Here is a 13,401-nt window from a genome sequence, read left to right as displayed (position 1 = left end):
CACTCACCTCAGCCTCCCAAAGGCGCGGGATTATAGGCTGAGCCACCGAGCCTGGCTGGACCTTGGATTTCAAAGCTCCACGGTGGTTGGGGAGCTCAGTGAGAACAGTTTTGGGGGGTGAGGATGAAGGGCCAAGGCAGGAGAAGGGCGCGAAGAGACTTTGAGAACTGGGCTAGAGAAGAGGGAAGGAGTAGCAGTGGCCACTAAAGAGTGAGAGGACTGTGTCCAGGTCAAGGCAGGGGCCTGCTCTGGGGGGAGGTTTGTGAGTTGGCAGATGAGAGTTGGTTCGGAAGAGGAGATAGGACAGTGGGGAGATGCGTGGTTGACTTCACTGGGCAGGTTGGATGGAATGATAAGGGGACAAGGAAGGGAAAGGGGAGGACAAGAGAATGAGGAAGGAAGTGAAGACTGGAGTGAGAGGGCAGGACAGCTGGGCCGGGACATTCTGAGGTCCAGGCATGGGCACCAGGTGGGTACTCCCAAGAGGGCCGGAAAGCAGGAGCTTGTGCTGAGAGTGTGGGAGCCTGGGGTTCAGATGTCAAGGTGGGGTATAGCTGAAGCTGTGGGTGCTGGGTGGCAGGGACAGTCTCTGGTTTTGCTGAGGCCCCTGGTGATGTACCTTCTCACCCCTTCCCCAGGTGGGTGCCTTTTGAAGCCTTCCCGCAGGAGCGGAGCTCGCTCAGCCTGGTCAGCCTGGTGGGCACCCTCTATGCCATTGGCGGCTTTGCCACGCTGGAGACCGAGTCCGGAGAGCTGGTCCCCACGGAGCTCAATGACATTTGGAGGTGAGCCCAGTCCCAGGGAGGCGAGGGTGGTGTCATGAACAAGACTCACACTTGAGAGCACTGTGGTAGGACACTGAAGCACCTAGCAAGCTCATCTAGGGACAGAATTGGTCCCTCTTCCAAGCAGTCCTGTAGGGAAGGAGTAGTGAGCACTCTGCCCAGTCCCAGTGTCTCACTAGCTTGTTTGGGAAGGTCTGAGTTTGCACATCTGACCCCATGCCCCACTGTGGAGCAGAGGTGGTGTTGCAGACGGAAGATGACCCCAAGCTTAGGGAACAGACCTCTGGAATCAGGGTCCAGGCAGCTGCTGGGACTTTCCTCTCCTGCCTTCTGCGTGCTTGGTTTAGAAGAAGGTCCGAGGCCAGTACTGGGAAGTAGCTGGACCCCAGCTTCTCAAGGTCACTGCTTTCCATGGCTAGCCCTTTATGGGGTAGGGGAAAGAGGCTTCAGCCATCTGGGGTGTCCCTTGAACCTTCAGTCACTCCCAGTGCTGCAAGTCGTCTCTAGGGGGCAGTGCTGCTGGGAGAGTGGGGCTTAGGGGGACTTTCTGGAGGTAGAGTATGAAATTCTCAAGGGGAGAAAATGAGGGTGTGTGTGGAGTGTAGACCTTCCTGGGGGGAGGTGGACTTTGAGGAATGTGGGAATCCCTGAGAAGTGGCCTTTCTCGGGGAGGTGGCCCTTTCTGGAGTGTGGGGTGGGTGTTCTTTGGGGTGGATCTTGTGGGCCTCCTTTCATAGAGCTCAAGAATTTTCGAGGAACAGATCAACCTGGAGATGAGCCCGGGCTGAGGAAACTTTGTGGAGATAGGCCTGTTGCATTCAGCCACCCCTCTGCTAGGTTCTACTCTGGGCTCAACTGACCAGCCTCCCCATTCTTGTCCTCACTCTTCCCTGACCCCAGGTATAATGAGGATGAGAAGAAGTGGGAGGGTGTCCTGCGGGAGATCGCCTACGCAGCAGGTGCCACCTTCCTACCTGTGCGGCTCAACGTGCTGCGCCTGACCAAAATGTGAGCAGCCCAGAGGGCCAGAACTAAGCAGTCCTCCTATCCTGCCACCCTCACAGGCCTTGTGGGGGCTCCAGGGAGGAGACTGGGAGAAGCCAGAGCCCAGGATCCAGTTATGGTGCCTGAGGGGCCGCTTCAGCCAGGGAAGGGAAATTGCTGCCTCGTCCTAGCCTTTCGGGACTAGAAATTAGAGGCTTCTCCAGCATCGCCATATGCCCTCGGATCTTGGTCCATGAGCCAAACCACAGGGAGGTATCCCAGGCTGCGTCCTGGGCCTGCCCTAGCCTGGCTGTGTGTGCCGGTAAAGTTCTCCACAGAACTAAGCCTCCTTGCCTGTCAGACGGGAATATCCCACCAAGTGCCTTACAGCGTGGACAAGTCTCCTTCTTTAAGAAGAATAAAGTGCCTTCTGAGCAAGCCTCTCAGGGTCAGGAATCAGGTGCTCCAAGAGTCTGTGGCCAGGTAGTTTGAAGATCTGGGGCTTCAGTGTTCCACTGTTGGGTTGCCAGAATCAGTGGTCTCTTCCCTCCACATGGTGTCTCTTCCACACTCCATGTGGGACACCTCCCTGAGGCCTAGACAAGGAGCCAGGAGACTACAGGGAGAAGGGGCGGGGACAGTCGTGCTGTGGTAGAAAAGTCTTTATTCTGTTGGTCAGGCCCTATCTGGCCTGACCTGGGCCTGGGGCCTAGGAATAGCCAAGCAGAGCCCGTCCCTCTACCCCCCCCCCCGCCTACTCTGGCTTCTCTTTGTCCTGCTTCTGCTCCTCCTCCAGTGCCAAGGTTCGCTCACGCTCTTTCACCAGCTGGACACCACAGTAGGTGACAAACAAGATGGCCAGGGTGGTCTGGGGGAACCCTGTGTTGAGAAAAATTTGCCCATGCCCAGGAGCAGCACCCATCTCGTGACTCTTCCCATCCCCCTCCCACATTGACTGGCCTTCCCCATGAGTCCTTGGGGTGTTGGGGGAGGGGCATTTCAGAAGGTCACAGTCCTCAAGGTTGATGCCTGGTTCATACTGTGTCCCCACACCCCTATGCCTCACCTGTGAGTATCAGGCGCCGGGCAACCAGTTCTGTGAACTCAAGGCTGTTCAGGCTCACAAGGTTGTACATGATGATGGCCCAGAAGTTCATGGCCCCAAAGAGGGCCCGGACCCTGCGGGACATCTGCTCCGACAGAGAGGCCTGCCCGGTCCAGAAAGCATTGACAGCGGGACAAGAGCCCCAAAGGAAAGAGCACATGGTCGGTCAGCAGCCTCACCCACATGGCCACTCAGATCCTGGGGGTACGTCTAGTTCTCTGAGAGTCCTAGGCCAGCTCTCCCTCATTGTTGAGCATGTGGAAACTGAGGTCAAGAGAGAGGGTAAGGCCTGACCAACACAGCCAGGCCCAGGTACTCCATTCCCCACAGAAGGTAGGGAGGGCCAGGTTCCCGCAGGGTGAGTCATTGTCCTGACAGCCGGGAGGGTAATGGTGAGAGAGTTCTGGACGACGGGCCAAGTGATTGGACAACTCCAGAAAGCAGCAGTGACCCCCCCCCAGCCCCCGTGACCAGCTAATCATAGTGCCAAACCTTCCTGCTCACCTCAATTCGGGCTAGAGGCCCCCACTCTGCCAGTTTCTGCACCCAGAGCTCAAAGTTGAGGCCAAAGCAGTTAAGCAATGACCACAGGTAGACAATGTCACAAGGCCCAAGCCATAGAGTGGTGATGGCAAATGTGGCCACTGAGGCCACCAGCTCTGGGATCACTGCGGAGTGCTCCCCACCAATGTGGTCATACACATACCTGCAGGAAAGAAAGGAGAAGGGGCCAATGGGCGTTTGGGAAGGGGCAGGTATGAGATGGGTGCGGATGCACAATAGGGCAGCCCTGCTCACCACTGTCACCCTGGGCACTCAACATTCCTCACCACTGCACCCTGGGTATCTGTTCCTCCTCTGCTCAACTTCAGACTGCAGAAGGTTCACCCTCAGACATCATATTTTCTCTAGCTCTGTTCATTTACTCCCCAAATGATCTCATCCAGACCCAAGATTTCAAATACTGTCTCTATGCCATGACTCCCAAAACGGTGTCATTAGCCCAATGTCCCTGATTCATATATCCAACTACTACCAGGCATCTCACTTGAATGACTGGTTCCCCCTTCCCTGCCCAAACCCACCCCATTCCCATCTCAGCTAATGGAACCACGATCATTCAGTTGTCAGGCTGTAAGCCTTAGCACCATCTTGGTTTCTCAATTTCCCTCCTCACCTACATCCAAGCAAGCCAGCAAATTCTATTGGCTCCACTGAGTCCTGACCACAGCTCACCGCCTCCACCACCACTACTCTAGTCCAGATGATCTTCTCCTCTCACATAGATCATTACAAGAGCCCCTTGAGTGGCCTTCCCACTTCTGCCTTTGCCCCCACAGTCCATTCTCCACATAGCAGCCAGAGGCATCTCTTAAGAGCATAGCTTAGGTCACATCACTTCCATGATTAACCCCCTCTGTAGCTTATTACAATTGGAATAAACTCAATCTCCTTACTATGGCTAGAAGATCTCCTGTAGCCTGGTTTTTGCTCTCTGCCAGACCTTGTTGTCATCCACCATTCTCCCCCATTCACTGTGTTGGCCTTGTTGATCTTTCTGGTCTTCAGTCACACAGTTCAGGTGTGTCTCAAGGCCTTTGCACCTGTACACTTTGCTTGGAATTCTCTTCCCCAGATCTCCTTATCACTCAAGTCTCATTTCTCAGAGAAGCCTGCCAAAACCCCAACTAAATAAGCTTCTACCCTCTTGCCAGCTTCTATCCCATGACACACTTTATTTTCTTCATAACACTTATCACTTTCTAAAATTATTTATGTGTGTTTACCTGTTTATGGTCTGTTTCTCCCCACTAGACTGTAAGTTCCATGAGTTCAGGGTCTTTGCCATGTTCACTGCTGTATCCCCAGTGCCTAGAACAGTGCCTGGCACATTAGTAGGTGCTCAATAAATATTTGTTAAATAAATTCAGTGGAAGACCCATGAGTAACCAGCCTCTCCATTCCTTGAACATTTTTTTTCTCCATTCCATCTCAGGCACCCATACCCATGGCCACACCCCAACTTTGTGGTCACTTGAAAGTTCACGCCTTCCTAATTTCGACCCTTTGCCCAGACCCTCCTGCCCTCTGTTCCCCAGTTCCAGTTATCCAATCCAATTGATCTTGGGATCCTCCACCTTCACCATCCTGCTCAACAGGTTTATATCCAATGAATCATCACTATAAATAACCTAAAAATCTTTATTCCTCACTTCTTCCTTCTTAGGCATCTGGGAAATCCCAGTAGCCTACTTTCTTCTCGCCTGCACCCAAGCATCTATGCCCTTTTAGGGTAAAATCTCAGATCTTTACACACTAGAATTTATAAATCCACTACCTCCAATACCACCTGGGCTCTCAATGCCAAGTTTTCTCCAAACAGCTGCTTCTCCGAGCTCTGCAATGGCTATTGTGCCCTCACCTCTCCCGCAAGAATGAGTGGGTGTGGTGGGGGATCCAGGATGGGACTTCCCTCCAGGCCCCTAGCCCTGCATCTCAGCAGATGCCTCCCACTACATGGAGAAGGCCGAAGCCTTCAGGTGGAATCCCCTACTTCTCGACGCAAACCTGCCATCCTTCTCCATCCACACTGGCTCCTTTTCCTCCCTCTCCTCCTGAAGCCAGGTCTCTGCCAGAACTGGATGCTGTCACCTCCTCCCTCCTCAGGGACCTCACTCCGCCAAACCCCTCTGTCCTGCACCACCAGCGTCTCTGTTAAGGGATTCCCTTCAGTATGTCCCATTAGCTCCTCTCTAACATGCTTCTCCCTCAGCCACTCCTCTTTCTCCCACAGCCCCAGCTTCTTCCAGGAGCCATCCACAATCCCCCGCATTTCTCCAGCTTCCTCTTCTCTTCACTGGCCTCTGTCTCCCCAGTGAACAGCTGGAAATCTCCATGTCACCAACACTAAGCCTCAGCCTCAGCTTCCCTGAGCCTCAGCAGCATCTGATCCAGCTGCCCCCACCACGCCTGGACAGCGGGTCACACGGCCTGATTCTCCTGCTTCTCTGACCACTCCTTTCAGACTCTTCTGCTGGCTCTTCCTTCTCCTTCCAATGAGAGTCCTTGCAGACCCAACCTCAGCCATCCCCTCTCTTCTCACTCTACTTTCTCCTTAGGACTTATCCCTACCCAAGACCCAAAGACCACTCTCCCATGCTCATGATGCTCAGAGTGCCATCTGTTCTCCACACTTCTCTGAAACCCAGACGCTCAGATCCAACCACCTCCCTGAATCTCTGTAAGATGCCTCTTATATCCCTTAAACTGAATCCCTCTCTGGAAACGGCCCCTCCTTCCTCCCAGGCTGTAGATAGACATTTGGAAGCCATTTCCCTCTCCTTCCAGAGCCCACACTCCACGGCCAAGTCCTGTCCAAGATGCCTGCTGTGTGTCTACTCTCACCACCTCTCTCCACCTCCAGGGCCCTCATTCAAGTCCAAACCTCCATGCCTGTCATCAAGACCTCCGCCATCACCTCCTCACTGCCCTCCTTGCTTCCTCTGGCCCAGGGGTGATCTTTAAAAATGTGGACCAGTCTGGGCATTGCCTGCTCAGACACCCAGCAGGATGGCCGTGACCACCTGGCCCCACCCCAACTCACTTGCAAAGCCAGTCGTTGATGCCACGGTCGAAGTGCCTGTGAAGGGAGAGCAGGGGCTGTGAGTCCTGCAGGTCTCCCAGGCATGTGTGGGAAAGAAGCTAAGGGAAGACGGGGGTCCCGGGGGCGAGCCTCCCTGGGCCACACTCACGTTTCCCCGAAGACGTAGAGCGCAGTGATGCACTTGGGAGGCTGGGGTGGGTCCAGGTGGTCGAGGCGCGCCACGGTGTTGACGACGCCAAAGAGGACAGCCGCCTTCACCCAGTCATACACCAGATTTGAATAGGCTAGACCAGCTGGGGACAGGGTGCCGTCACTGCCTGGGTTTGGACGCCCATCCCTACAGAGACCTCATCATGCCACTTCCTGGGGGAGACGCATACACTACCCGCCCTATAGCAGACCCCATCTAGGTTGTGGAATCAGTCACACCCAGGGAAGTGGGGTAGCCTGTGCAGAACACTGCTCTGACTCCATGGGACAAAGCTAATGCCAAGTCCCACACATGTCAAAGAATAAGTCCCTGCTCTCCCAACTTAAGTGCTGTGTTCTGGAGACCCAGCTTCCCCAACTGTGACATCACGGGAGTGCAGAAGGTCTCTCTTTCTGGGGTGGCAACCCAGTCCTGGTCCCTGTTCTGGGGACCCACCAAGGGCGCTGTCTGGGAGGCGGTTGGCGAACTTGAGGTCACTGGGGATGGTGAGGATGTAGAAGAAGTGAAAGAAGACGTCCACGGCAATGATGGTCACTACACTGAGGCCCGCCTGAGCCCGGATGCGCCACAGCTCGCCCTCAGGCCTCACTGGCTCCACCTGGCTCACCTGGGGGGATGTGAAGTGTCTGAGGGGAGAAGCAAACCCTGCCGGAGGACCCCTGTCTGAGTGGGGAGTCACCAGAAGCTTGGGGGTGGAAGGAGACATGGCTTCATCCAGGAGTCCTGCCCGAGGGTGGAGACACAGGTCATGCTGGAGTCTGGGGAGGATTCACCGCCAGCCGGGGGAGACCTGACTTTGTCTTAAGAGCCCCATTTGAGCGGGAGGGGAACATCCATGGCCTGGAAGTCCTCTCCAAGGGAAGTGACATGTCTTCAACCTGTGAGTCCCACTGGAGGGGGAAAGGCGGCCCCATCCTGGGGTCTGAGGAGGAAGGGGAGACATAGCTTCATCCTGGAATTGTGCCTAAGGATGGGGCCACAGCCTGCCTGGGGAGTTCTGAGATGGGAGCCCTGTCTGAAAAGGGAGATCCAGCCCTGTTCTGGAAGTCCACAGGGTGTCCCCTCACCTGGGCATGGAAGCGATCAAAGGTCATGATGGGCCCGAAGAAGAAGAAAGGCAGATAGAAGTTGTACTTGAGCAGGTCAGCTAGGGAGTAGTGGCGGTCAGGGTGGGCACAGCTCTCCAGCGCAAAGCTAGTGCAGCGCAGCACTGTGAAGCCGCTGCCTCCGTGAAACAGCACCTCTTGAAGATCAAAAGTGCCTGTTACAAACCCGCTCTGGAGGGGAAAGAACAGGCCACCAACTCACCACGGTGCCTCTAGCTCCACAGAGTCCCAGCCTGGTCCTGCCCCTTCCTCTTTTCCTGAGCCAGTTAACACTGGCCTTTGCTCTAGACAATGCAATAGAGCAGGGGACAAGCTGGACACGGTCCTGCGGTGCAGGTGACCTCCATGTAGACAAAGCATCCTCAAAGGTTTGAAGACAGGTGGGAAAGTGAAGGAAATGTCTGGGGACACCGGAGAAGCAATGGCTTTGGGTGAAGTGAGAGGTTTGGGATCCTATCCCTGTATCCTGTACCTCTTTTCCAGTGCATACCTGCCAAGAGATGAGGGGGTCCATCTTGAAGGAGGCCAGGCTGGCCAGGCCGAGGCCGAGACAGAGCCAGTGCTGACCCAAGAGTGAGGCCACATAGAGGCCCACACAGTGGCCAAGCATCAGCAGCAGGTACCAAGGGCCCATCGTGCCCACCACAGCCAGGACCCCGTACACAGCATACATCCAGGAGCGGAGCTGTGGACAGGGAGAAGACTTCAGTTCACCTATCCATATAAAGGGGGTGGGACCCCGGGATAGACTTCCCACAACTCTCGTGGCAGGGGAGGCTGGGCAGCCCAGGTCCAGCTCACCTGGGGGGCAACCATCGTGCAGAGTTTAGCAAACAGCACATGTCCAGAGAGAGCGAAGACGATAACATTTCGGAAAGAGGTGAACCACATCACCCACTCGAAGTCAGCCACATCCTGGGGCATCAGGAGCAGGAGGTGGTGGGGCAGGTTAGGGCTTGGGAGGGAGCAGGACGGGGCGGTACCTGGGCCCAGTACCTCCCCGGCCTCATGTTCTTATGTGTGAGATGAGAACAGTGGCACAGATGCCTGCGTTCCCCTCTGAAAAAGCTGCCAGGCAAGCAGAGAGGGATGAAGGGTGCCACAGGGGCTGCCTCACCCCTCAAAGCCCCCCTCTACTCAGCACGTTGCCTGGCATTGCACCATGACTGCTATGTTCCCAGGAAGGGTGGTGCTGCAGGCCCCTGCTGAAGCACACACGACTTAGGTGACCCATTTCCTAAATGAGCAGAGCCCGGGCAAGATGGATGCCCCAGGAAGACACAGGAAGGGCCAGTGGAGAAGCTGTTACACGAAAACATCTGGAATAGCAGAGACGGGGGAAGCATTTGGGATGCGAGAGATGTGCCAGGGGTCAGGGATCCCAGGCAGGGACCTTGGGATGGGGGGACCTACCATTTTCCGGCCAATGTACTCCCAGCCAGGTCGCACAGACTCCCGGAAGGCCTTCCTGTGAGCCCCATCTGAGAACAGAATGTGGCTTCAGGGAGAGGAGCCCTCACATCCCCTCCCTCCCCACCCCCCATGGACAATGCTGCCCCCGCCCTGGGGAGAGGGGAGTGGGAAGATGGTCTGGGTCTCTCATTGTGCATCTACTTCTCTCTGGGTCTTACTGTGTGTCTGGGTCCAGATCTCTGACTGTACTGTGTGTGTGTGTGTGTGTGTGTGTGTGTGTGTGTGTGTGTGTGTGTGTGTGGGTGTGTCAGTGCCTCTGCATCTCTGTCCCCCTGTGACTGCACCTGGCTCAGCCCAATCCTTAGAGCCTAGGGAGTCCCTGGGTCTGGAGCCTACAAGTTTCTGGCCTTGCTGGTTGGAACCCTGTGGCCACCAGGGGAAGAATGGCCCCACCCCCTGCCCCAGGGCCCCCCTGTTACCTTGAGAAGCCTCAAGGAGGCCCCGGCCAGCATAGGCCAGGGCCCCACTCAACACCAGGGAGTAGAGGCCCAGCTCAGCTGCAGGAAGTGCTGTCTTGATGCCCATAGCCTGGACAGGGCTGGGGGAGACAGGCTGGGTGAGGGAAATGCAGCTTCCAGCACTGCCTAGCCCCACCTCATGATCTCCTGCTGGGGCGGTGGGGACCCACATTGAAGAGAGACTGCCTCTTGGGGACTTGTGCCATTACTTTCCCTGCCCCTGTGCTCCCTACACCTCCCAGGCCACCCAACCCAGGCGCCCCATCCTAGCTGCTGCTGTCACTCCCAACCATCCCGTGCAATGCTCTGGAGATACAGTCTTAACTCACAGTTGGCCCCCTCACCTTTACGTACTCCTTCATGCATTTCAGGGGGCCCCACCCTCTGCCAATACTCCTGCTAGGGCCCTCCATGACCTTCGTGTGGAGAAACCCATCTCTATCACCTCAACCTGGTTTCTGCCCCCAGGGTCCCCACATTCCTCAGAGAGCCTCCCTCAGCCCCAGGCCCCTCCAAGACCCCTTCTCTGACTCCCACTCCCCTCCCTGAGCTGCCTCTTCTGCACTGAGATCCCATATCCTTCCCAGGTTCTCCCCTAGAGCCAAGCCCCCATTCCTCTCATTGGGCCTCCAGCCTCTCATGGACCCCATCCCCCTAACAAGCCCCTGAGCGCCAGCCTGCCACACCCTTAGTCCCTGCCTGTGTCTGTGATCACACTGTCCCACCTTCTCAGTGCTCCGTGTATTTGGGCCCTGGGTGCTGGATGGAGGCTGTGCTATTTGAGGAGGTGCCTGGGGAAGCCGGTGCAGGCCGGGCCAGGCCAGGCAGGCACCGGGGAGGGCGCTGGCTGCTGTCCAAGGTGCTGAGCAGGCCCAGGCCCAGGGTGAGCCTAGCCACCCCCTTCTGCCACGGCCTAGGTTGTCCCCAGGAGTCCTGCTGGGCCATCCCTGGGGCCTCAGCTAGCACCCGGGCCCTTCCTACCCTGGCTCAGCCTGGCTCAGGTCATCCCAGGGGCTTTATGGGTAGACTCAGGGCCCAAATGAAGGGGAGGAACATGTCTAGGCACCTCTCAGGCTGAGCTGGGCCAAGAGGTGGCTGGTGTGGCCCTTTCTTCCACCCTAGACCATCCTCCAGATCTCCATCACCAGCACTGCAGCCAGCTTTCTTGCCCCCATGGTTGACATCATCCTCATTATACAGATAGAGGGGTCAAGGACCAGACTGGGGCAGGGAGCTGCCAAGGTCACGCCATGAACCTGGAGGCTGCTGCCTGCCTCCCCTCAGGACCGAGTGTTCTCAGTGAGCCCCTCTGGAGTCACAGATAAGAGGAGACCATCGCTGACCCTGCCCCACGCTGGGGGCTGCTGGCCTGACTGCCCTGCCAGGCTGACAGCGGCCTGAGGGCGGAGGCACCTCATCAGCTGGGTGGGGGGAGGGAGGCCCTGGGGATCAGGTTAATGGAGCAGGAGCTTGAAACCGGAGCATGGTGAAGAGCCCGCGAAATAGCTTTGTCAGCTGCCTCCCACTCGCCACTTTCCAATTTTAGCTTCCTATGGCCGGTGCGGGGTGTCCCCAGCAAGGCCTCTGAGAGGAGCTGGCCACCAGCCGGGGCCTCTCCTGATAGACCCCCGGCCCTGGGCTGGCTGGTGGCCACAGGGGTGCCCTCTTTCCCCTGGTCCTGACGGCCTCAGGTACAGTTGGGGTAAAGCCCACTTTAGGGCCTGTGACCTGGGATGAGGGGTCTGGGGTGTGCCCTACAGGTCTCAAGGGCCCCAGAGTAGCTGCATTCCCAGCTAGCACTGACCTTGAGGAGGCTGCGAGGGACCCTGGCACACTGCCCACCTCAGGGCTCCGGGGTCCTGCGTCCAACCGTACGTCTGTGAGACTGGCTGAGCTCTGGGGCCACGGTGGGGTGTGTCCAGCCTTGGGGTCCCCACCCCCTCGAGGCTATGAGCGGTGAGTGGTGACAGCAGGAGGAGGAGGGAGAAGAGGAGGTGGCCTTCCTGGAGCAGAGCTGAGCGGAGTGGAGCGGAGCCGAGTGCTGCAGAGCTGCTGGCCGCAGGGAGCCGCAGGGAGGATCCTGGTGGGGGGGGGGGGTGGGGGGGGGGGGGTGAGGGGGTGGCCAGTAGCACAGGCTCAAACAGGGACACTTGGACCTCACTTCAGCCTGCCTCTTCGTCTTTGGCCCCCAGAGAGCCTGTGCCTCCCTCTCACTGCCAGCCAGGACTGCCTTCTTCCAGGAAGCCTTCCTGCTGGCCCTGCAAGCCTCTCCAGGTTTGTAAGCCCTGCCCCACCACAGTCACACACACACACACATGTTCATGTCTCAGCTTCATGGACCCCAGCCCACACCTTTACATGTGACCTCTCAAGGGCTGTCCTCAGGCAGACCCCTCTAACCCTCTGCCCTTGTCCTTTTCATTATGCCAAGAGTGCCAGGTAGCCAGACATGGGTGCCTAAGGGAGGACTGACTTGCCAAATGCGATTGCAGCTGGCATGGAAATTATGTCTGAGAGGGGCCCCCAGACCCTAGCCCTCTCCAATAAGGTGTTGTCTGGATGGAGGGGTGCTAGCAGGGTCACTTGACAAGGCTTGAGTGGGTATTTGGGGTGGCCGTTGTCCTCTCAATGGTAGAGTAGAGGCAGATAGGAAGACAAGATTGTCTACAGCTAAATGGGATTCCAGAGTGGGGCAGGACTCTCATTCTGGAAAGGGGCTACCTGATGGGGAGGGCTGTCCTGAAGCCGCTCCATCCCTGAGAGGTTAGGAACCTCTGGTAGTCTGACAGAATGAAGCCCCAAAGTCTGGGGAGCTGATGTGTCTGTGCTGTGTCTACGGAGACCTGTTCATGTATGTGCTTTGGGGTTGTATGGGGACTAGAAGGGGCTTTGTGAGTCCCTGCTCATCCCTTGAACTCAGCCTCAGGCTCAGCTGAGGAGGGGGAGGAAGGTGCTGCTCCCATCCACTAGGGGCCCTTCCAGGGCCTCTGCTAGGCTTGGCAAGGGGAAAGAGATTGCAATTGGGCACTTGGGCAGGAAGCTCCCTCCCAAGCATGCTGGCCTAGAGGAAGCAGTAAGAAGACCCCAACACACATCTCACAGAGGACACAGAGACCCTTGCCAGTGGTCCCTGACCCTGAGAAGCATGAATGGTGACCACTACACCGTGTAGGGGCTGAGTTAGGGCTGTGGTTAGGATTCAGGGCATGCGAGGAGGCCAGTGTCAGGGAAGGAAGGACACCTGAGCCAGACTTTGAGGGTTAAGGAGAGCTGCCTGGGGGAGGTGGAGTTAATGGTTGTTAAAGGACAAGTAAGTGAATCATAGTAGTCAGGATGTACATGGATTCGCTTTTCTTTTTTTGAGTCGGCGTCTCACTCTGTTAACAGGCTGGAGTGTAGTGGCACAATCACACCTCACCGAAGCCTCGACCTCTCAGGTTCAGATGATCCTCCCACCTCATCTAGTCCTGAGTAGCTAGGACTACAGGCGTGTGTGCCACCACGCCCAGTTTTTTTTTTTTTTTGGTAGCGATAAGGTCTTGCTATGCTGTTCAGGCTGCTCTAGAACTCCTGGTTTCAAGCAATCCTCTCACCTCAGCCTCCCAAAGTGCTGGGATTAACAGCATGAGCCACCGCACTTGGCAGGATTAACTTTTTAATGTCACCACAGTTTAT

At 56.7% G+C, this 13,401-nt stretch overlaps 3 protein-coding genes across 3 annotated transcripts in view; 1 reads left to right on the top strand and 2 right to left on the bottom strand.

Moving 5' to 3' along the window:
• The window catches only part of KLHL40 (kelch like family member 40), a 6,749-nt gene extending 4,952 nt beyond the window's left edge, over positions 1–1,797 (top strand). Inside the window, 2 exon segments of the mRNA XM_008068543.1 lie at positions 639–785; positions 1,686–1,797. Of these exon segments, the coding sequence (XP_008066734.1) occupies positions 639–785; positions 1,686–1,797 (259 nt within the window).
• Positions 1,798–2,415: 618 nt separating this feature from the next.
• HHATL (hedgehog acyltransferase like) lies at positions 2,416–11,807 on the bottom strand. Its single transcript, XM_008068542.2, has 12 exons — positions 11,531–11,807; positions 9,688–9,806; positions 9,209–9,276; positions 8,597–8,710; positions 8,286–8,480; positions 7,757–7,966; positions 7,125–7,296; positions 6,627–6,771; positions 6,479–6,514; positions 3,379–3,580; positions 2,836–2,977; positions 2,416–2,648 (listed from the first exon to the last, which is right to left on the bottom strand). Exons 2-12 carry the CDS (start codon positions 9,791–9,793, stop codon positions 2,524–2,526), a joined length of 1,515 nt encoding a protein of 504 aa, XP_008066733.1. The 5' UTR covers positions 9,794–9,806; positions 11,531–11,807; the 3' UTR covers positions 2,416–2,523.
• CCDC13 (coiled-coil domain containing 13) overlaps positions 11,144–13,401 on the bottom strand; it is a 70,352-nt gene continuing 68,094 nt past the window's right edge. Inside the window, exons 18-19 of the mRNA XM_008068559.2 lie at positions 11,664–11,806; positions 11,144–11,404 (exon numbers count right to left, since the gene is read on the bottom strand). Coding sequence (XP_008066750.2) covers positions 11,144–11,404; positions 11,664–11,806 — 404 coding nt within the window. The remainder of the gene's footprint in view (positions 11,405–11,663; positions 11,807–13,401) is intronic.

This window comes from Carlito syrichta, unplaced genomic scaffold (assembly GCF_000164805.1).
Source record: "Carlito syrichta isolate Samal-C Ts95f unplaced genomic scaffold, Tarsius_syrichta-2.0.1 Scaffold311198, whole genome shotgun sequence".
NCBI classification, from domain to species: Eukaryota; Metazoa; Chordata; class Mammalia; order Primates; family Tarsiidae; genus Carlito; species Carlito syrichta.
This window is presented reverse-complemented; position numbering and strand designations above follow the sequence as displayed.